Source organism: Staurois parvus, unplaced genomic scaffold, assembly GCF_062004578.1.
Source record: "Staurois parvus isolate SC_StPar_1 unplaced genomic scaffold, SC_StPar_1.0 ptg000052l, whole genome shotgun sequence".
Taxonomy (NCBI): Eukaryota; Metazoa; Chordata; class Amphibia; order Anura; family Ranidae; genus Staurois; species Staurois parvus.
In genome coordinates, this window is record NW_028317848.1 from 2,942,828 (window position 1) to 2,966,507 (window position 23,680).

The window sequence follows — 23,680 nt, forward strand, 5'->3', positions numbered from 1 at the left end:
AACTATGAGTGTGCAGTCCCACAACACACATGCCACATCTGCTCTGCAATGCAAGTCTTTAGCCGCTTCCCGACTGCCCTATAGCAGAAATACTGCTACAGGGTGGCATGGGTGTGCAAAATCACGTGTATATATTTCCGGGTAGGGGGCCCGCGCCCTACCTGCACCGCCATTCGTGGCCGCGGCTGTCAATCACCAGGTCCCGCTTGGTCATTACTTGCCGACACTCGGTGATTGCCGAGTATCTCCAATGGGGAGGAAAACTGTTTGTAAACAAAACAGTTCTCCCTGTCAGCTCATGCACACTGCTTTGCATGGATGTGCACAGCCATGCAAAGCAGTGTGCTTACAGTGAAGCACACGGACCCAGCACATAGTAAAACGAACACAGTTAACCCCTTCCTGCCCAGTGCCAGTAGTACAGTGTCGGTGCTTTTTTTTTCGCACTGATCACTGTATTGGTGTCACTGGAGATGTCATTGACACCTAGTCAGTTCCCCCCCCCCCCCCCTTAGTGTCAGAATGCCCGCCGCAGTCCTGCTATAAGTCGTTAATCGCCGCCATTACTAGTAAAAATATCCCAGTGTATATATATCGCCATTTGTAAACAACTTTTCACATAAACCAATTAGTTTACACGTATTGGGAATTTTTTTTTTTAGCAGAATACATTTTGGCCTAAATTTTAGATGAAATTTAGATTTTTTTAACTGGACATGTTTTAATAGCAAAAAAGTAAAAAATATTGTGGTTTTTTGTTTTTGTTTTTTTTTTTTTCTTTTTCTCAAAATTAAAAATGCACAGGCGATCAAATACTGAAAGAAAGCTCAATTGGTGGGAAAAAAAGGACGTAAATTTAATTTGGGTGCAGTGTTGCATGACTGCGCAATTGTCAGTTAAATTACTGCAGTGCTGTAATGCAAAAAATGGCCTGGTCAAGGAGGGTAAATCCTCAGGAGGGCAAGTGGTTAGTCATGCCAGCTTAGACCATTTGAGTACAAGATCACCAAACAGCATTTCTGGGAGAAAATGTATTTCTATGTAAAATCCATCACAAAGCAAAACGTGCAGGACCTCAAAGAGACTTCAGCTGAGTGTTAATTCCTTTCCACAATCTGTATAATAATGCCTGTGTTGTGGATACGTTAATAAATATATCCTCCGTTTTGAGAGCCACCATTTGACACTCTATGTGGCTGTTGGTTCTCACTCCCAGGTCTTAGTATTAGTACTGGCTTTTTGGCAATCAGGAACCAATGAATGGTTTACAATTATGTGATTACTGTCAGCTATAACATAGCGATCACATGTGGGCTGGGGCCTTCATTAAAGTGACCCTAAACGCACTTTTTTTAAATCAAATTAAATACATGCAATATGTCTAAATATCACTAGAGTGCTCTCTTTTCCTTCTCTCATCTCTCAAATGCAAGCTTTTTTCTGCTGTTCCAGGATGTTTGTTCTCCATGCCCCACTGTGTATGTGAACACAGCCACCCTTTCCTGCTTTGCCCCCCTCAAGGATGGACCAAGCATCTATGTGCAGACACACTCGGCTCTATTGAATTGTAGAATGCAGCATGTGACTAGAAATAGCGGCACTGCTTGCTTTACAATTGTAGTGTTGAAGTGCATCAGTGGAGGACAGGGAGTGCGCACAAAACAAACAAAAAACCCTGCAGACAATGGTAAATAACTTTAAGGCCTGTTTCACACGGGCGTTACATATGTCAGTTTGCGGATGAAAAATGGACACCCATGTATTTCTATGGACTAGCGGATGTAAACGGATGATCATCTGTTAATGTCCGTATCCGTTAACATCTTTTTTTTTATCGGAAGAAAACCCTATTTTTCTTCCGTTTAAAAAAAAAAAAAAAAAAAAAATGGACGAAAAACTGATGTAAACTGATCTGATTTTCTTTGAAATAACGTGAATTAACTGAAGAAAAAAAATGGAACACCCATGTGAAAGGACCCTAAGGGCGTTCCCTTTTTTTTATCAGTTCAGTCGCGGTTTGTGGTTTTTGTTTGTGTTTTTTTTCAAAATCGGAGCTAAACGAATCAAGACTGCACTTTTTACCTCCTTTTTCATATCCATTGACACCCATTTTTCTCTGTTTATGATCAAATTTCATACGTTTTTTAGCTGTTTGCGGTCCGTTTTAAATCCATTTATATCCATTTTTCATCCGTTTTTTCATGAGTCATGGAAATTTTCAAAGACACTTTGCTCAAACCCAGCATGCATTGTACTTTCCATGCCGCTTTGTGATTCCAGTGCAGTGTTCTTCCTGCGTTTCTGTGTCCTTCCTGTGATTTTGGAGTGCGATGACTTGTTCCCCCCCCCCCCCCCCCCCCCCAAGACACCTACCACATTTTTCACGCTGCCTTGGTTTGAGTGATGACCAGTTAGGTGTGACTTCAAGAAAAATTTCTTCCCAGAGTCTTTTCTTTGTGGCCCTATCACTGTAGTCACGGCAGGCACTGTCCAATAATTCTGGCCTGGCATATGGACCATGTTAATGAGTCTCTCATGGGACACATCTTTAGCCATGTCCCCACCAACGATGATCTCACAGGCATGTCACTTCCTTCTGGGACCATTACCTGGGTCATAGGTTATTGTTTTATTGAAAACTCAAAACAAATATGCAGATTTGCAGAAAAGCGGATATTGGCGGATTGGATATAAGCGGATGACATACACTAACAGCCGTTTTTCTGTTAAAAAAAAACGGATGTTAATGGATGTGGAAATTAACGGATGTAAATAGATGATCATCCGTTTACATCCACAAGTCCATAGAAATACATGGGTGTCAGTTTTTCATCCGTAAATGGACAGATGAAAAACGGATATATGGAACACCAGTGTGAAAGAGGCCTAAAAAAAAAAACAAAAAAACGACCATGGTCTGTATGAGTTTAGTGTCACTTTGAGAAACTAAGCCTTCATCTTGCAGACCCCACTGCAGCCTGAAGGTGGGAGTGTTCCATCTGTTTAAAGTAACAGTAAAGCTTCGGCTTTTTTTGCATAATAAACATTTTCTACTTACTTGCTCTGTGCAATGGTTTTCCACAGAGCAGCCCCAGTCCTCTTATTCTCGAGTTCCCCCACTGGCGTTCCTGGCTGCTCCTCTTTGGTGAGTGCTCCATAGGAAAATGCTTCATGTGGGGGCACTTGTGTGGGCTCACTCCCCAGCTGCCTTGTCTGCTTCCATTAACACAGACAGTGCAGCTCAGCCTCTCCATGCCCCGCGCTTCTTTGTCCCAGAATTTAATTGACAGCAGTGAGAGCCGTTGGCTCCCGCTGCTATGCATCTGTCCAGTGAGAAGGGTGACAGTGGTGAGAGCTGCTCATGCACATCACTGGATTGGGCTCAGGTAAGTATAATGAGGGGGGGGGGACATATGGAGCACAGAAGGCCTTTTACCTTAATGCATAGAATGCATAAAGGTAAAAAGAACCCTAAGACTTTAGAACCACTTTAATACCATAATTGTCAGATACAATTACAATATTAAAAATTAAAATAGAAAACATTTTATATGTTTGCACATTTTGTTAGTGTATAAGAAGAAAATAAATAATAACCTTCATGACCAGTGAATTGTTTTGCTATTCAGCACTGTTAATTTAACTGGCAATTGCATGGTCATGTAACACATGCAACGCTGAACACAAATGACATTTATACATTTTTTTCACACTAATAGAGCTTTCATTTGGTGGCATTTGATCATCACTGGCTTTTTATTTTTGATTATATACACGAAAAAAAACTGCATTTTTGAAAAAAATATATATTTTCAACTTTTTGTTATAAAACATATCCAATAAAATCAAATATATATATTATTTGAAAATTGATCAATCCTCATGTACTGACTGCCTCTCATTTTTGAGGCCCCCGAATCCCAGGACAGCACAAATACCCCCCAAATGATCCCTTTTTGGAAAGTAGACAGTCTGAGGCATTGAGTAGGAGGTGTAGCGAGTTGTAATTTTTTTTTTATCAAGATTGTTTTTTTTAAATTGTAGGAGTGGAGGATGGAGACTGGGCAGAGATGTTGGAGGTCTGTAAACAGGTATCCCCCAAAATTGCAGACCCTCTCACACAGTTATACATTGTCCACAGAGCAAACCTGACCCCATTACACTTAGCCAGATATTGCCCATCCCGTTCTGCTCAGTGTCCTGGATACTTGGATCCCAGGGGAGCCTTTTTTCATATGATGTGGGACTGTCCCATTATTCATGATTACTGGTCCCAAATGGTGCAATTCCTCCATGATAAAATGGGCTCACCTTTAATGGTTAACTCTGACAGTTTTTTTTCCCTAACCCAGATGATGATAAATATGGAAGAATATTCCTAAAGGAAGTGCTTTTTTTTTTTCACTAATATATATATATATATATATATATATATATATACACAGTTGCAAGAAAAAGTATGTGAACCCCTTGGGATTACGTGGAGTTTTGCATGAATTGGGCATAAAATGTGCTCTGAACGTCATCTAAGTCACAACAATAGAAGAACACAGTCTGCTGAACATAATACTACACAAACATTAGAAGTTGCCATGGTTTAATTTGCACATAACATGTAAACATTCACAGTGCAGGGAGGAAAAAGTATGTGAACCTTTGGACTTAATAACTAGTTGACCCTTCTTTGGCAGCAATAACCTCAACCAAACGTTTCCTGTAATTGCAGATCAGACCTGCACAACGATCTGGAGTAATTTTGGACCACTCCTCTTCACAAAACTGTTTCAGTGTAGCAATATTCTTGGGATGTCTGGTGTGAATCGCTCTCTAAAGGTCATGCCACAGCATTTCAATCGGGTTGAGGTCAGGACTCTGACTGGGCCACTCCAGAAGGCGTATTCTGTGCTGGTGCAGCCATTGTTTTGTTGAATTACTTGTATGCTTTGGGTCATTGTCCTGTTGCATCACCCATCCTCTGTGGAGCTTCAGTTGGCGGACAGATGGTCGTACGTTTTCCTGCAAAATGTCTTGATAAACTCTGGAATTCATTTTCCCATCGATGACAACAATCCGTCCAGGCCCTGAGGCAGCAAAGCAGCCCCAAACCATGATGCTCCCTCCACCATGTTTTAAAGTGGGGATGAGGTTTTGATGTTGGTGTGCTGTGCCTTTTTTTCTCCACACATAGTGTTGTGTGTCCTTCCCAAACAACTCAATCTTGGTTTCATCTGTCCACAGTATATTTTGCCAGTAGTGCTGTGGAACATCCAGGTGCTCTTTTGCAAACTTCAAACGTGCTGCAATATTCTTTTTGGACAGCAATGGCTTCCTCCGTTGTGTCCTCCCATGTACTCCATTCTTGTTTAATGTTTTCCTTATTGTAGAGGTGTCAACAAAAATGTTAGCATGTGCCAGAGATTTCTGTAGGTCTTTAGCTGACACTCTGGGATTCTTCTTTACCTCATGCAGCATTCTGCGCTGTGCTCTTGCAGTCATTTTTACAGGACGACCACGCCTAGGGAGAGTAGTAACAGTGCTAAACTTTCTCCATTTGTAGACAGTCTGTCTTACCGTGGACACATGAACATCAGGGCTTTTGGAGATACTTATGTAACCCTTTCCAGCTTCATGCAAGTCAACAATTCTTGATCGTAGGTCTTCTAAGAGCTCTTTTCTGCGAGGCATGGTTCACATCAGACAGTGCTTCTTGAAACCAGTAAACCCAAAACAGATGTATGTTTTTTAAGGGCAGGACAGCTGTCAGCAACACATCCAATATCATCACACTGATTGGAGTCAAGGTTGGCTCACTCCTGGCTCCAATTAGCTCTGGGAGAAGTCATTAAGCTAGGGTCTCACATACTTTTTCCTCCCTGCACTGTGAATGTTTACATGTTATGTGCAATTAAACCATGGCAACATCTAATGTTTGTGTAGTATTATGTTCAGCAGACTGTGTTCTTCTATTGTTGTGACTTAGATGACGTTCAGAGCACATTTTATGCCCAATTCATGCAAAACTCCACGTAATCCCAAGGGGTTCACATACTTTTTCTTGCAACTGTATATATATATACTGTCAATAGTGCAGTGTCATCATATAACTGGTGTGGCGGTAATCGGGGACACTGACTGGTGCTAGTATGTAAAAAAAATAAAAGAACAAAATTGTATTCGATTCTTAAACCTTTTTTCCTTTTAACCTTTTTTTCTTTTTTTATCCTGTTACCAGGGTAGCTCCCTGTCACCATAGTGGCACTGCACTACTCTGAGGGGGTGAACAATTATTTTTTTTTTTTACACTGTTTTTTGCTTTTACAGTGATTGCTGTATAAGCAATATTCTAACTGTTATGAATGGGTTAACCATTCATGAGCCACTTGCTTTTGGTTGTGATCTGTGATTGACTAAGCTAATCACATGGTACAGGTAGCATGTAATTGCTTTGGACCAGTCACGGATCACAAAAATAGGCAAGCTGTTCATGAATGGAAAGCCACACGGGCAGCACAGTGGCTAAGTGGTTAGCACTTCCACCTGGCAGTACTAGGGTCGTTGGTTCGAATCTCAACCACGGCATCACCTGCCTGGAGTTTGAATGTTCTCCCGTTGCCTGCGTGGGTTTCCTCTGGGTACTCCAGTTTCCTCCCACACTCCAAAGACATGCTGGTAGGTTAATTGGCTCCTGACTACATTGGCTCTAGTATGTGTATGTATGAATGTGAGTTAGGGACCTTAGATTGTACACCCCTTGAGGGTTAGGGACTGATGTGAATGTACAATATATATGTAAAGCGCTGCGTAAATTGATGGCGCTATACAAGTACCTGAAATAAAAGTAAAAAAATAAATTGATGTCAGGTTGCTTACATTGTTAACACATGATTGCTATGACCAGTCATAGTGATCACATGATAACCCAGTTAGTTTGCCGGTAAATGAATGTAAGAATTTTATGAGAAACATAGCAGGCACCATTTGCATCGATTTTTAGATTTTATTACTAGAAAACAACCGACAATATACAGTAGCATTTATACATATTGGGATGTGACCGTTACTGCTGAAGACTACAAGGGAGCGACATGTCACCTTATCTGGGAGGATGACTTCTTCCCATTAGTACTGCAGAGACATGAACACTTATCACATACTAAAACGTTATGTCATTTTGCTGGGCTGAGATGGTACGTAAGGCACAGAATTGTAGCGACACAGAAAACCTGCTGTCAGTGGCTGAAGTCTTGGCAATGTGGCTTGGAACAGGTAGTGAATTCTCAAGGTTTTTACCATCACACAACGTACATATCTACATTCTTCAAAAATACTCTGAAAACTGTACAAAATAGTCCAAATCATGTATATCAGAGAGAATGTTTATTCTTCTACATCTGCCGTATCTGAGGAAGAAAACATAATAGTAAAAAAATTCATAATCCGAATGTATACCTATTTCTAAGTGTTTATATGACAAATGTCGATGTTGGATATTTATTAATTGCACCACATCCCTAATGTAGTGTGAAACCAAACAGAACAACAGGTGGGTCTTTAAGGCTCCATACACACTGGCTTAAAGGAAAAAAAAAACAAAAAAATCACTGCTCCTAGAGGAGTTTAGCATTTTGCCTGTAGAAGCAACTAATGGTATCCTATGTGTTCATGCACAAGGTAAGCTAGAGGTGTTTTTTAAGCTCAGCAGTTAAGAGGCAGAAAAAAAAAACCCTTTTGTTTTGCGTTTTTGAGAGTGGTTTTCTAGCAGAAAGAAACTTCAAATTTAGCGTTTTTTTCTGCCAAGAGCACTGGTGTTTTCTAGCCAGTGTGCATGGACCATTAAGATACTAAATAAATAAATATATTATATCTATATCAATTACAATTTTTTTTAATTGTATTACTAACCATTTAAAATATAATAAAATATTATTGTCAAATATTTATCCACACCTCAACCTACAACACATCTATTAATGTCTTCCTGTGCCATCATTAGCTATTACAATTATGTATTAAAGATCTCCACCGATGATGGGGAGGGAAGGATAAATATCTGATAATAATTTATTATAATTTAACAATAAAATATTATTGTTCTTTTTGGTTATACCAAATATGTTCCAATATACAGGACGTACATATTCATTCCTAAACTTTATGACAGAAATTATCGCGGTGTCAGGCCGGGGTATATGTACAGGGGGTCGCAATTGCGACCCAATCCCATGCTCCAGGGAGCCTGTACAGCCCCCTGTACATCTGGATAGGAGGAGCGGCAACATACTGAAGAACCAATCTCCTCCATTTTCCTCCTGCAGCTGCCCCTCCTATTTACCTTCTGCTGCCTCAGGCTCCTGTGTATTCCTCCGTTACCCCCCCACCCTCAAACCCCCGCGGCGCTGCTGGGCTCCCCCCTCCCCTCTCCCACCGACGGCTGCAGGGGACTGATGAATAGTCTGTGATCCTTACCAGTCACTGATTCTCTTCGTTCATAACTGAGGCATAGTAAAATGTTATGCTTCAGTTTGTGAATGAACGGGAAGCTCTGTACAGAGCTATTCCTGACCATTCATTCTGTGCAGTTAAGGCTGCAGACATGGAGGTTGATGGCTGTGTTCTCAATCTCCTTTCTCAGTCAGAGGTCCATTTAGACCAATGATATTTCACCAAAGCCCCTCAACAGGGCTCCTAAAAAAACTAAAGTAATAATAAACAATAATGGTAAAAATAAATGAATACATGGTAAAAAAAAAAAAAAAAAAAAAACTGACACCAGTGGCGGACCTAATAGGATCACAAAGGTTGCACTTGTGACCAGGCACTGATGTTCCACCATTGTGGGGGAACTCTTGGGGGGGGCCTTTTGGGTTTCTTGCACCAGGGCCCTGAAGGTTCTAGTTACATCTCTGGTGTCAGGATCTCACTGCAGGCTATGGTGCAGTAAAGAATACAGCCTGGTTCAGGGTGAACCCAACCTCCTAATTTTTGGTGTGCTGGCTAAACACTAGATCCACCCAGGCCCAGTGCATTACAAGTACCACTGTAGCTGTGACAGACAACCATGGGCTTCCCTATGGCTCTAATTTTAGTTGTCGTTATAGCCACTTGTACCATTAGCCTGATTTTAAAGAGACCATGCCACCTTGCCAATGCAGAGCAAACTGAACAGGTCTCTGCAGAGAGCCCTCCCCCATATACTCACCTTTTCTGCACTCCCTTACTGTTTCTTTCTCCATCACAACCGTCCACATTAACTGGTGCTTTTGAGTATGAGAAGCATTTGAGCCTTGTTTACATATGGCATACTAAAGCTGGCAAAGATGAGTCAGTCTTTTTTTTTTCAACCAGTGGGTTAAACGAAAAAAAAAACTAACCCAATTCCCCCATCCACAAATTTGATGTCGATGGGGGAATCTGCCCTGTGGGCTATTGTATTCTGACAGTGAGGAGACTTCCCCATCATCAGAATACACTGATCAGCACTGCAGGCTATAGCCAGAGGCAGGATCACTAGCACCAGAGTTGGCCATCTGACATGAGCCTTAGAGTTCTGATTCTGCTTTTTTAAATTGCTGGGCTGTTAAAAAAAAGATAAAAGTGGTAAAAAAAACTGAAATAAAATTTGCTGATCAGTCAGATTTTTTTTACATTTTATCAAGCCACCTGATTGGTTGCAGCAGCTCCACTTTTTGTTCCGATTTTCTCTTTTTTTTTTTTTGCTTAATAAAGCCTTTTCACTGGCGGTCTTACATTTTTTTTACCAAAACTTTGTCACTGTGGATTTTATTCTACCAATAAATATAATAATTCTACATTCAACAGATCTCATGCACTCTGATGAGCGAGATTCGCATTGTATGCAGCTATATAAATCTATTATGTTTCCCAAAATAATTGTCGTATGAAAAGAGCCATAAAACGCTGGACATGTGTAGGCTACTGTATCTCTTTACATAACTGATCACCTGAAGTGGGTAACACAAGATGAGCATTGACAGAGTGGCTCATTATCAGGACTACAACACACGTGTCACCTGAGTAATAAGGAAGAGGACATTCACTGTTCCCCTCTCAACATACCCATCTCTGGTTCTGCCGCATCCGTAGGGTGTTCTGTTTCATCTTCCTTTGTCTCTGGCTCTTCGCTCACTATCTCTTCATGGTTGTTGGCTTCAACAACTTCCTCAATCTCACCTGGATACAGTCAACATAGAGAAACAACAGCTACAGTTAAAGGGGAATTCCAGGATATGCCACTTGTAAGTGCCCAAACTGACACCCTTGTAATGTACATTTTATTAGGCAAATGAAGCTGTAAAGCCATACAATATACATTATAAAAAATAAAACACCCGGTCCACCACCTGCTGGAGATCAGAGCGGCAGTAGGATGCGGCGTGCCAAAACACTCTCTGCAGTCTAGGCACCTGAAGGCTGTTAATATGCCTATGATACCAATGCTGGGGATTAATATTGCGTCCACTGAAACCAGTCCTGAAGGTTATTAATGCATCCACTGACACCAAAACAAGAGGTTATTGATGTGTCCACTGACACCAATGCTGGGGGTTATTCTTATATCATTTGACACCAATGCTGGGGGTTATTATTATATCATTTGACACCAATGCTGGGGGTTATTATTATATCATTTGACACCAATGCTGGGGGTTATTATTATATCATTTGACACCAATGCAGGGGGGGTTTATTATATCATTTGACACCAATGCTGGGGGTTATTATTATATCATTTGACACCAATGCTGGGGGTTATTATTATACCATTTGACACCAATTACTGCATCAAATAACAAAAAATATGCAGCAGGATCAAATTTTTTGTCCGGTAAGGTGCATTATAGCCCATTCATCTTGAATGGGCTTGCCTAGCCTGATTCAATGCACCTCAAGCACAAAATTGCACTGCTATCGTGTTGCCCCCCTGGAAGTGCTCTGGGTTCCTCTTATAATCTCAAGTTGAGCCCCACTGTTTCACATTAAGAAAGCCAATCACTAGAACAATGAAAGTGATAACATGGAATATGGAGACTGCCGTCACACTGACCCTCTAGTTTCAGTACTCTCAGTCACTGACGTTGAACAAGTGTGAAGACTTCTGACTTCTCCAATTGTCTTTTTTAACATTACATTATTATTATAGAAAATAATATAAGAAATATACCAAACAAAAACACTGCAGCATGAAACAATGCGCATTACAAATCTGAATTGAATGTTGCTATAGTTATTTGCAGATTATAGTAGAATATAAACAAGTTATGTACAGTTGAAAATTAACTATATAAAACCATAACAGTCTGAGAAAGGAGATACAAAAAAAAATGAAAAGTAATGTTAAAGCGGAGCTCCACCCAAAAGGGGAAGTTCCACTTTAAAAGGACTGCTCCCCATTAAGGATTGGCACCTTTGGGGGGCAGGGGGGAGCGCTTCTGGTCCGATCGCCTAGGCAGTCGGAAACGGAAGGTGTCCTCCCTCCCTGTAGTCTTTTGGGACACGTGACAGGTCCCAGAAGACTACAGGACCATTCATGAAGCGCAGTGCTACTCGCGCATGAACAGTGGGTACCCGGCTGTGAAGCCGCAAGCTATCACAGCCGGGTGCCCACACTGAAGATGCCGGCCTCCTGGAATCCAGGACGGCCGGTGAAACGGGCTGCGAGGGACATATCGCGGGACCGAGGGACAGGTAAGTGGCTGGTTTTTAAAAGTCAGCAGCTACAATTTTGGTAGCTGCTGACTTTTATTTTTTGACAGGGTGACTGGAACTCCGCTTTAAATAAGAAAATGGTATCCATTACTGGAAGATAGCAATTGACTGGATAAAGATGGTTCCTCTCCCCCAATTTCTCAAATTTTCCTGATCTGCACATTTGTTCCAGGTCAGTGACAAAAAGCTTTAATAACAATGGGCCAATATTGCAGTAAGACAGGTGGCATTTATAGAAGAAGGTCATCAATGGCATTGAGTAAGGAAGGGTTATAACCCCTGTCAGGTTTTTTTTTCGCCATCTGTGTTCGATTGCAGAGATTTCCCTTCACTTCCTGTCCCATAGCCAAACAGGAAGTGAGAGGAAATTCCTGCAAATTAAGGGAATTCCTTGGTGACCCCTGGGTGTCAGGGATCTCCTCGATCCCTGCCGCGATGGTCCCGGCGCAGGCGCAGTGCACCGCCCTGTGCAGGGACACGGGCACTAGGTCCGGGCCGGCCGCGGCGTTCGAGTTCGCGCATGCGCAGTAGAAGCCGCGGCCGTCCGCTGGGCACCAATGGCAGCGCAGGGCGGGATATTTAAATGGCCCTGAGCTGTCATTCAGTGCCTTCTGGTCTTCCCTGCATCCTGTGAACCTGTGATCCTGTACCCCTTGTAAGTTTTGACCCGGATTGAACCTGACCTTGCTGCTTTCTCCTGCTCTGACCCTTGCTTTGCCTGACCTCTCTCCTGGATGCCCCCTATTGGATTTGACCTGCTGTTGCTGACCTGGCGTGTGACCCGACCATTCTATGCCCGCTGCCTTGTACCTTGCCGTCCTCTCTGTTACCTACCCGGCCCGTCTGACCTTGCTCATCCATCCATCCATCCCTTGCAGTGGGGTCTTCCGACCTCCTCACATCAGACTCTTCCCCGTGGGAGCCCCTTGCGCATACTACTACCACTGACGGGCGCACCCGGTAGTCACGACCTGGTCTCAGGGAGCTCCAAGTCCATCCCCACCATCAGGGGCCCTGGTGAACAAGCACCCTGGGACTTAGATTCCGTGCGCTGGGGACGCCTATTCAGTGGAGTGCTAGTAGTACCTCCGGGCGGTCCCTTACACTGGGTCACCAGAACTAGTGTTTTCATTGGAAGATTACTCGCTATTACTTTTCTGGGGACAACCCAAAATTTTAAATTTTCTTTTACTATCACTTTCAAAACTAATGGTAAACATGACAAATAGAGAGGGTGGATCTCCTTAACAGGGGTACAGACAGCAATTAAAACTTACAAGCGTTCTAATCCCTCTCCACTCTATCCAATCCTAAAAAAAGTTTTGCCTTTAGTTATATTTTCTGTTCATACAAAACCAGGCCCTTACAGCAAAATGAGATGGGCACAAAAGCCTTTTTTCTGACTAATAAAAGTAATAACAGCGTTCTTGGGGGGGTCCTCCCTTAGTCAGGTATTTAAGCTTAAAAATGTTGAAAAAAAAACAGGTTCACTTTAAATTCAAAGTGGATGGGGTTTTTTTTTATTGAATGCAGGAAGCATTTGTTTAATATGAAAAAATAATTGATCTGTTTATAACAATCTATGATTAATGTCTAACTTATTCCATGGATACTGCAAGCACTCAGCAGTAGATAGCATAGTCTCCAGCATGGTTCTTCAGTTGGAAGTAGTTATTCTTAGTAACATGTTGCCTGTATATTCATAATCTATAACATGCTATAAACTCTAGTGAAATGCAGGGAAAAGGTAGCAAGAATAGTAAAGACCAGGGAAAAATATCAAGCGTACTTTGCATTCCCTTTATTACATCATCCAGTGGTAAGAGACAGGGCTGCCCCTAAGGAAGGTCCCCACCTACGTGCTTTTCTTTCTCACTCAGCCAATCATTTCCCTTCCCAATCCCATAACCAAACTACAAATGTATGGCTTCCTTTGTAACTATAAAATTATTTTCACTAAACCAGAAGCCCTTAAATTGATCTTTCGACCATGCCGAATTGACCTTCTTTCTCATCCATTTTGGCCAGACTCAATTAAGTACCTAGGAATCCTGCTACCTGCTGGACTAGTCTTAGTAAACTGGTACTCTTGAACTTTCTGCCATTCCTACATCAAACCAAGTCAGATGTCCAAAAATGTAGACAGGGCAATCTTTTATGGTTTACAAGATTCAACTTCCTCAAGATGACTAATGCCCCATCTTCTGAATCTACTTCAAACTTTACCTATTGTCCTGCACACAATTCTGCACAAATCTGTCAGGGTGAATTTCAGAAAATACCTGTGGGCCACTCCCCAACTCTTATACATAAGGCAACACTGACTTTACCAAAATACAGGGGTGGCCTCAATATGTCCAACCCTCTTCCTTACCATAGGGTGGATCATCTTACAAGAATAGTTGACTGGTGCAGACATACCTCACATAAGCAAATAAGCAATGCTTCAGCAGGCGTTTACTGCCCTTCCTATTCAAGGGCTGCCATGTTACCCCTGAAGTATCATCTGTCCTCATCTAAATACCTGACTATTGGGCCTACTTTGGCAGTAGTGGCTATATATTTTCCAGAGCCCCACATCTGTCCAATTCCCTCACTCCCATTACTGGACACCCATCATTTCAGCCAGGCCTAATGGACATTTTCTTTTGTCTATGGTTGACAAAGTACTAATTTGGAACCACTCATTTTATTCAGGGGGACACTTGGCCCCCTCTAAACCCCCCTGACACACTGCTCGGGTTATGGTACAAGCTGCAGCTTTCTCAGTTTTTAGCTTCCCTCAATCATTCTTGTTTTTCTTATAGACTGATGAATTTGAAACTCTCTGCCATGAATCTGCTGTGTTTAGAGGAACTCTATCTATGAATCTTATGCAATCCTTCTTGACAAAAAGCTAGACTCCAGCCCATCCTATATCTCGAAGAGGGAGCAAATGTTGGATATGTCTTTCACCCCAAATTAAATTGATGGTGCCATCTCCTTTACTTACAAGGCTTCAATGGTCAACACATACCAAGAGAACAACTACAAATTCCCAACCAGATGGTACCAAACTCCCACAACCTTTCACATGATATTCCCTTTGGTCTCCAGTACGTGCTGGTGATGCAAAGAAGCTGAGGGGTCAATTCTTTATGTCTTGACCATGTCCCAACCTGGAATCTTTCTGGTCCGCAGTCACACAGATCACGCACAAACTGACTGTACACTCCCTCCATGGCGATCTACTGGTCTATCGAACCCCTCTATCTAAGAAGGCCTACAACAACTCTCTGCTCATTTGCTTATTTAAAGCAGCCAAGGTATGTATACCTCTCCTATGAAAGAAATGGCCTCCTATGGCCACACAGTGGTTTGCGAGAATCAACAATATAAAGACATTTGAGGAATTTACATTCTCTATGAAAGACCAGAACAAACAATACAGGTGAACTCCTCTGAATACAGTCTCTACCTATCCTTCACCACATCCTCCATTTGAACATTAGACACACTCTAACTGCCTGATTCCATTAGCATAAACCACCTTGCTAATAGATACCCCCCCATCCTTGTCTCAGGGCTCACTTAACCCCATTTACTACTCTCCCTTTACTCACCTTTTTTCTCCAACCTACAACTATCTCTTCCTGCCCTCCCATGTACTTTGTATCTTGTCTTCTGACATTACCCCACACTCAAAACTACTACCCCCATTCCTTTTTTTGTTTTTCATCTGGCTTTTTTTATCTTAATGCTTTCTGTGCATTAAGATAAAAAAACTTCTGTATGCACCCCTTATACTTACCTGAGCCCGATCTCGATCCAGCTGTGTGCTCGAGAGCAGTGGCTCTCTCCATTCCCTATCTCCTCTGGACATGGAAGCAGCAGTGGGAGCCATTGGCTCCTGCTGCTGTCAATCACAGCCAGTAAGCAGGGAACAGGACCCAGCCACACTGTGTGTGCCAATTGATCTGAGGGTCAAGTTTGCATGAGAGCTCAGTAACAAGCGGCTTGCTATGGGGGCACTTGTCAGGGGGGAGGAGCCCGGAGCACCGGTGGGGGACCCCAAAAGAGGAGGATCAGTATACCTCTCAATTTTCTGAGATAGGAATGAGGGACACTTAATAGCGAAAGTATATAGGAATAAGACACACCCCTTGCCACTCCCCTTTAAAGAAGAATTGTACAAAAAAATGTTAGGTTGAACCCGACAAGTGCATTTTTACCACTACTATTCCTGTGTTTCACACTGACAGGAAGGAGTAAGGGACGGGGCCATTTAGGGACATCACGAATGCGACCCCACCCCATGTGACATCAATGATATCACATGGGGCGGGGTCACTCGGGTGATGTCGCCGGGTGGCCCCGCCCCTTACCCATTTAAGAACTGTCAAACCACCAGAGCAGACAGATGGCAGGAGCCATCGTCAGAAGCACAGTCTTTTTTTTTTATTCTTTTTTTCGGGTCGGCGGCGGTCATCGTGATTGACGTTGGATCTACTGCGGGGGACATTCCTTTATTTTTTTTCTTTTAATAAAGGACTTGTCAAAGACCGCGTCCTGTCTTTTTTCACACTACACTTTTTGTTTTTTGTGAATGAGTATCGGGACCATGTACCCTTTACCCATTCACATGGGGGGGGGGGTGGGATCTGGGGCCCCCCTTGTTAAAGGGGGCTTCCAGATTCCGATAAGCCCCCTGCCCGCAGACCCTCACAACCACTTGCCAGGGTTGAGGGGAAGAGGCCCTTGTCCCCATCCACATGGGAACAAGGTGCTTTGGGGGTTAGCCCTCTGCCCCAAAGCATCCCCCTTATGTTGAGGGCATGTGTCCTGGTATGGTTCGGGGGGGGGCGCTCGCTCGCCCCCCCCCTTCCTGACCTGCATGCTTGGATAAGGGTATGGGTCTCACACCATTTTTTTTTTAATTTTGGCCTGGGAGTTCCCTTCAAAATCCATACCAGACCCGAAGGGCTTGGTATGGATGGGAGGGGAGACCCCATGCCATTTATTTATTTATTTTTTTAATTGCAGGCAACTCTTTTACATTCAGCTGTCAGTGGGGAACCCCACTGATGGCTAAAACATTAGCCCATGGTTGTCACTACTAAAATACCGCATGACTTGATAAAATAACTCATGTAGTATTTTAGTAGTGTTTACTTTTTTCTGATCTCAGGAACGGATTAATTGGTTTTCAATGCATTCCTATGGGAAACGGTGTTTTGGTTTACAAATTTTTCGCTATACGAAATGTCCTGCAGAACGAATTCAATTCGTAAACCAAGGTATGCCTGTACTTTCCTATCTACTTATAAATGCTAGCAGCATAAGGATTAAAAATAGTCAATGTTGGTTGAGAGAGTGAAGTTCTGCTTTATATTTATACTGTAAAGCGCTGAGCAAACTATTGGCGCTATATAAATCCTGTATAAGATTAATAATAATATTGGTCCAACTTGGACCAATGTAAGTAAGTATATGCCATATCTGGCTGATCCTTGTGGAAGCATAGAATCACAACAGTAGCAGCGGCTAGTACCGTGATCCTTGCTGTCTTCTGCGTCCCATGCCCAGCTGCATAGTGAACACAGTGGATCGCTCGCTTGACACGGGCACCATTCAAACAAAACCTTGCATTTTTCTCAATGAGTGCAAAGGTTTCCCTGATTTGAAGAGGCTGAGAGGCGAGTTGGTAACATCACGATCACCTCATCCAGTCAGGGAACACTTTGAATTCATTGGGGAAAAAATGCAAGACATTTTCTAAATAGCGCCCGTGCCAAGTGGGCGACCCCCTGTGGTTATTATGCAGCAGGGAAGCTGCTTGACATGGGATAAGAAAGACTGTGAGAATCACCGATGAAGCTGCAGCTACTAATGTGAATCTTCGCTCCCAAAATTAAAAAAAAAAAACATACATGGATTTCAGATTTAAGTTTTTAATTCCCATAAGCTTTGCATTAAAGTTCCCCAGCATAATGCCCAGCGCTAACAACAACCTAAGGGGGAACAAGCAGTGATCACCCAGTAATTCTATGTCCATGTTGTTGCTGATGGCTGCCTGGGCAGACTAGTGATTGGGAACCAATCAGCATGGGCTAAATAACTCCCAGCGTAACCTCAGGCTCCACCCCCAACCCTGGAATCATGGGAGGAATGCAGCAGAAAGTAGGGCCATGTCATTACGTGACGCCACTGTCTGCAGCATTTATGATCCACCACCCATGGGAGGAAGAAGTGGGCAAAGAGGAACTGTGTGGTCACAAGACATAACCGAGGACACCGAGAGAAAAAGTTCATACTGTATATATAGATTTTTCTTTAGCATGTCATGGATAGTCCAGTTGGGGTGGGCAGCTCTCAGGACACATTATTCAGAGTTTGTTTTATCAAGTTAACCAAAGCATGCTGACAATGTTACAATTGGGCCGGTCATCTATGTTCCAATGACCTTAAGTCACAAAAGGATTAACAAATCTTATCACTTAGATTTTACAGGCTACATGTTTCCTTTAATCCAAAAGGGGTACATACTGTAGAAGCTACCGACCTTCCACCACTGAGCTGTCCTGACTAGTGATGACTTCTGTAGGTTCCTCAGCCTGTGCTGGTTCCTCCTCTGCTGACAAATAGACCTCATGGCTGTCATCTGATATGGGCCTCATTTCTGCTCCATCAACCTTTATTGCTTTTTCAACCTCAACTTGCGCTTCCTCTGGATGATTTCCATTCGTTGATGGCTTATTATCTGTCAATGGGACCAGCTTTGTTTGGTCTGGAATGGATTCAATGTCATGTATGATATGGTCACTGTCTAAGCTGGGCTAATGGAACTATGGAAAACAAAACCATACTTGGATTTCAGGTTTAAAGGATAAGTTGACCTTGGGGAACGGGTTACTTGTTCCACCCGTGTTTAGGACTCTTTCACATGGACGTTTTGTATGTCGTTTTTAATCTGTCCGTTTACGGATGAAAAATGCACACCTATGTATTTCTACGGATTCGCGGATGTAAACGGGTGATCATCTGTTTATATCCGTTAATGTCCGCATCTGTTAAGATCCAGATGGAAGAAAACTCTATTTTTCTTCCGTAAGAAAAAACGGAACAGACAAAAAACAGATGTAAACAGATGAAAAAAGGAAGTACACGGATGAAAACTGATGTAAACAGATGTAAATGGGTGAAAAACGGATGAAAAAATTTATGTAAACTGATGAAAAAACTGATGTAAACTGATCAGTTTTTTCTTTGAAAAACGTGACTAAACTGATGAAAGAAACGGAGCGCTCATGTGAAAGGACCCTTAGGGTGAAACACCTGCTGCCCCCCGTACTATCTGTCAGATTTGAAAACAGCACAGCCGTACAGGGCTCCACCCACACAGCCGCATTTCATTCACAGAATGAATGAACTGCAAGCCCCAACAGCTTTTGGCAAGCTGTTGGCTTGTAGTTTTCAATGAACTACCACGGTGCTGTGGAGCCCTGTGGTAGTTCATTGAAGCTTCCTGTCATTACATCTGCTTGCCTGTACATCCCATATGACAAGCAGATATACTGACAGGTCAGCAGGAGACCTGCATGGCACCAGAGATCTACTGATCCCTAGTGCCATGTTTTACAGGCTCCTGCAAACAAAATAATAAATGCACTTTTTTTTTTTACCTGCAAAAAAATGTGCATTTATTATTTTTGTTCAAAAGGTGAACTTATCCTTTAACTGTCTACTTCCCATAAGCCACAGGTGTCAAACTTGCGGTCCTCCAGTTGTTGCCAAACTACAAGTCACACGAGGCATTGGAAAGTTGACGGTTACAATCATGACTCCCAAAGATAGAGGCATGATGGGACTTGTAGTTTAGCAACAGCTGGATGACGCCAGTTTGACACCCCTGCCATAAGCTGTATAGCAGAGGTAGGCAACCTTTGAGGGATGGAGATCTCCCTAAACAACAAGGAAGAGATCAGAGATCACCGGGGTTCTGCGTCTTTTTTTTTACACTATGTGCAGTTACTTGTGGTTTCCCCCTGGACAAATGCAGGTACCCACAATGATACACAGAAGAGAATAGTTTTCTATGCGTCATGTTCACACAAGAATGCATGCGGGGTTTCTCTGTGTCCCAGAGATGTGCAATACTATGCAACATGTTTACATAATATTGCACCTGATTGTCCCTACATGTCAATGAACAGCAAATGCAAGGTATTGTGCTGCTGTGCAGTGACGTGAATGAAGTGTCACTTTATGCAGTGACACAAAAAAAGGAACTGATGTTCATCACACGGCCCCTACCGCTGGCTCATTACAGCTGGAACAGAAGGCTGCCTGCAGACAAAACCGCTGCAGTGTAATGCAATCAGTGTAAATGGGCTCTTAAAGAAAGCAACTAGCAAGGTCCCTATAAAAAGTAGGGACAGCATGAAGAAAACAGAAAAATATAATAAAACAGATGTCACTGTAAAAAATATCAACTTAAAAGTTAGCTTCAGTGAAAGAGATCAGTAGGATGTATTGCAGTGTACAGTGGTCAGTAGGAAGTATTGCAGTGTACAGTGGTCAGTAGGCTGTATTGCAGTGTACAGTGGTCAGTAGTATGTATTGCAGTGTACAGTGGTCAGTAGTATGTATTGCAGTGTACCAGTGGTCAGTAGGATGTAGGGCAGAGTACAGGAGTAAGCAGTTTGCAGGGCAGAGGACAGTGTTAGTACAGCAGTGGACAATGTCAGTGAGTACAGCAGTGGACGGTGTCAATAGGACACTGCATGGTGTCAATAGGGCAGTGCATGGTGTCAGTAGGGCGTGGATGGTGTCAGTAGGGCAGTGCATGGTGTCAGTAGGGCAGTGGACTGTGTCAATAGGGCAGTGCATAGTGTCAGTAGGACAGTAAACGGTGTCAGTAGGGCAGTGCATGGTGTCAGTAGGACAGTAAACGGTGTCAGTAGGGCAGTGGACGGTGTCAATAGGACATTTCATGGTGTCAGTAGGGCAGTGGATTGTGTCAATAGGGCAGTACATGGTGTCAGTAGGGCAATGGACACTGTCAATAGAGCAGTGCATGGCATCAGTAGGACAGTAAACGGTGTCAGTAGGGCAGTGCATGGTGTCAGTAGGACAGTGCCCCACTCTGCTGTCACAATACAAGTGGTTCTCAATCCCGCCTATGAAATTCTGTGCCCCTGTTTTTGCCCAGCATTCATGGAGTTAAATCCTTACACATGATTTTATTCCCTGATCGCTTCTCTGAGATCTGGAGCCGGCACATGCACAGAGGGTGCAGAATTTCACAGGAGGCAGAGGAGCAGTTCAGACCATGGTGTCAGTGGGGCAGTGTATGGTATCTTTAGGGCACTGCATGGTGTCAGTAGAGCAGTACATGGTGTCTTTAGGGCAGTGCGTGGTGTCAGTAGAGCAGTACATGGTGTCTTTAGGGCAGTGCATGGTGTCAGTAGGATAGAGGATGGGGACAGTAGGGCAGTGATACTGTATGGGTACAGGGGGTCACAGCAGGGCTGAAATGTTGCTCACATGCAATACACTACTGCTCTTTCTTCTGTTGTGCTGATCCCTGCCATTACAGCCCCACTCCACCCGGTCTGACACCCCCCCATCTCCACCCAGTCTGACACCCCCCCATCTCCAAATTCCTCCCCCCCACTGAGAGACTTCTACTCCCCCAAACTACTGACCCTGCCCCCTACTGAATGACCCTTACCCCCCAAACTACTGCCCCCCACCCCCCCCCACTGAAAGACCCCTCCCCCAAAAACTACTGACCACCACCCCCCCCCCCCCACTGATAGACTCCTACCCCGAAACTACAGATACCCACCCCCCACTGAGAGACCCCTACCACCCCAAACTACTGATCCCCACCCCCCACTGGGAGACCCCAACCCTCTCAAACTACTGACCCAGCCCCCCACTGAGAGACCCATACCCCCCAAACTACTGAACCCCACACCCCACTGAGAGACTCCTAACCCATCCCCCAAACTACTGACCCAGCCCCCCACTGACAGACACCCATTCTCCAACTACTGACCCCAACTACCTTTTCTCTCCCTGTACATTAATCAGTGGGTGCATGAAGTATCACCCGCTAACGCAGCAGGTGCAGAATTTCACAGTAGGCAGAGGAGCAATTCAGACCGGGGGGTCGGCAAGGCAGGGACGAGGTCTACTTTGCCCACGATTGACGGGTAGACTGAGATCGACTGGTTGCTGACCCCGACCTACACATTTTCTTTATTCCAAATAGGGTACATAGAAGCTACCAACCTTCCACCTCTGAGCTGTGCTGACTATTGATGACTTTTGTAGGTTCCTTAGCCTGTGCTGGTTCCTCCTCTGCTGACAAATAGACCTCATTGCTGTCATCTGACATGGGCTTCATTTCTGCTCCATCAACCTTTATTGCTTCTTCAACGTCCACTTGCTCCTCTTCTGGAGCATTTCCATTGGTCGATGACTCATTATCTGTCAATGGGACCAGCTTTGTTTGGTCTGGAATGGTTTAAATGTCATCTATGATATGGTCACTGTCCAAGCTGGACTAACTATGCAAAACCATAATCGAATTTCAGGTTTAACTGCTTAATGACCATAGGCTGTATAGTAACAATCCCCAGCACGATGCTCCGTGCTGAGAACATTCTATGGAAGAACAAGCAGCGAGTACCCGTGAATTCTATGTCCATGCTGTTGCTGACACCTGCCGGGGCAGACTAGTGATTGGGAACCAATCAGCATGGGTAAAATGACACGCAGCAACATCCAAACCACTTCCTGTGAGCTCAGGGTGTCCAGACTGCACCCCCTCTCCCTGGAGTCACAGGAGGCATACAACAGAAAGCAGGGCCATGTCATTATGTAACATCGCTCTCTGTATATATACTCTGTATGTATAATCTGTCACCCATTGGAGGAAGCAATGGGCGAAGAGGAACTGCAGCATCACTAGCAAAAAAAACTTGCAAAATAGTTTATACTGCGTACATAGATTTTTCTTTACAATGCCAGGCGTGCTCTTTAGGGTAGGCATCTGTCACAGAAGGGGAGAGAGGGCCAAGCCCTGAGTTGGGCATTAACATTTTTTAAGTAGACAAATTAGTCATAGAGTTATTATCATATTAGTCATATTAGTTATTAAGTTAACCGAAGCATGCTGACAATTCTCAGTTTGACCTGGGCATCGATGCTTCAATGACCTTTAGTCACAAAAGGGTTAAAATATTACCACATTATCAGTTAGTTTTTCCAGGCTACACATTCCCTTTATCCCAAATGGAGAACATAGAAGCTACCAACCTTCTACCACTGAGCTGTCCTGACTAGTGATTACTTTTGTAGGTTCCTCAACCTGTGCTGGTTCATCTTCTGCTGACAAAAAGACTTCATTGCTGTCTTCCATAATGGGCGCCATTTCTGCTCCGTCAACCTCTATTGCTTCTTCAACCTCAACTTGCTCCTCTTCTGGGGGAATTCCATTGGTCGATGGCTCATTCTCTGTCAATGGGACCAGCTTTGTTTGGTCTGGAATGGTTTCAATGTCATCTATGATGTGGTCACTGACCTCTGAAGCTGAAAGCACACACAATAGACAGTGTGAATGTACTTGCATACAGTAAAGGTCTTTAATGTTCTACAAATGCAGCTACTTAAATGTGTTGACAAGACAAGCATTTGGATTTGGTTCAAATGGCCATTTCACCAAAAAATTATATTTTTAGCTAGCCTTGGGGACAATTTAGAGAAACAAAACCAGGTTTGGGAATTGTGGCATTCGCAAGAAGCTCTATCCTAAAAGATCCCAGGGGTCTTATTTTGCTCCCTTCCTTTTTGTGTGGCCGAGGGACAAGGATCCTGGAGAGCCACAAACTTCTTTCTCACTCTTCCTTTTTTTCTCTCTTACTTTATGCTTCTTTCCTCTCTTTTTCTCTGTATTACCTTTTTT

General features: G+C 43.4%; 1 protein-coding gene across 2 annotated transcripts in view; it reads right to left on the minus strand.

Moving 5' to 3' along the window:
• Positions 1 to 6,977: 6,977 nt before the first annotated feature.
• ERICH5 (glutamate rich 5) overlaps positions 6,978 to 23,680 on the minus strand; it is a 62,219-nt gene continuing 45,516 nt past the window's right edge. Inside the window, exons 2-5 of one of the 2 annotated variants that reach the window (XM_089666550.1) lie at positions 23,035 to 23,307; positions 22,006 to 22,203; positions 10,078 to 10,191; positions 6,978 to 7,400 (exon numbers count right to left, since the gene is read on the minus strand). In XM_089666550.1, the coding sequence (XP_089522676.1) occupies positions 7,378 to 7,400; positions 10,078 to 10,191; positions 22,006 to 22,203; positions 23,035 to 23,307 (608 nt within the window). In that variant the 3' untranslated portion in view covers positions 6,978 to 7,377. Of the gene's footprint in view, positions 7,401 to 10,077; positions 10,192 to 22,005; positions 22,231 to 23,034; positions 23,308 to 23,680 lie in introns of both variants that reach the window. The other variant, XM_089666542.1, reaches the window with a different exon arrangement.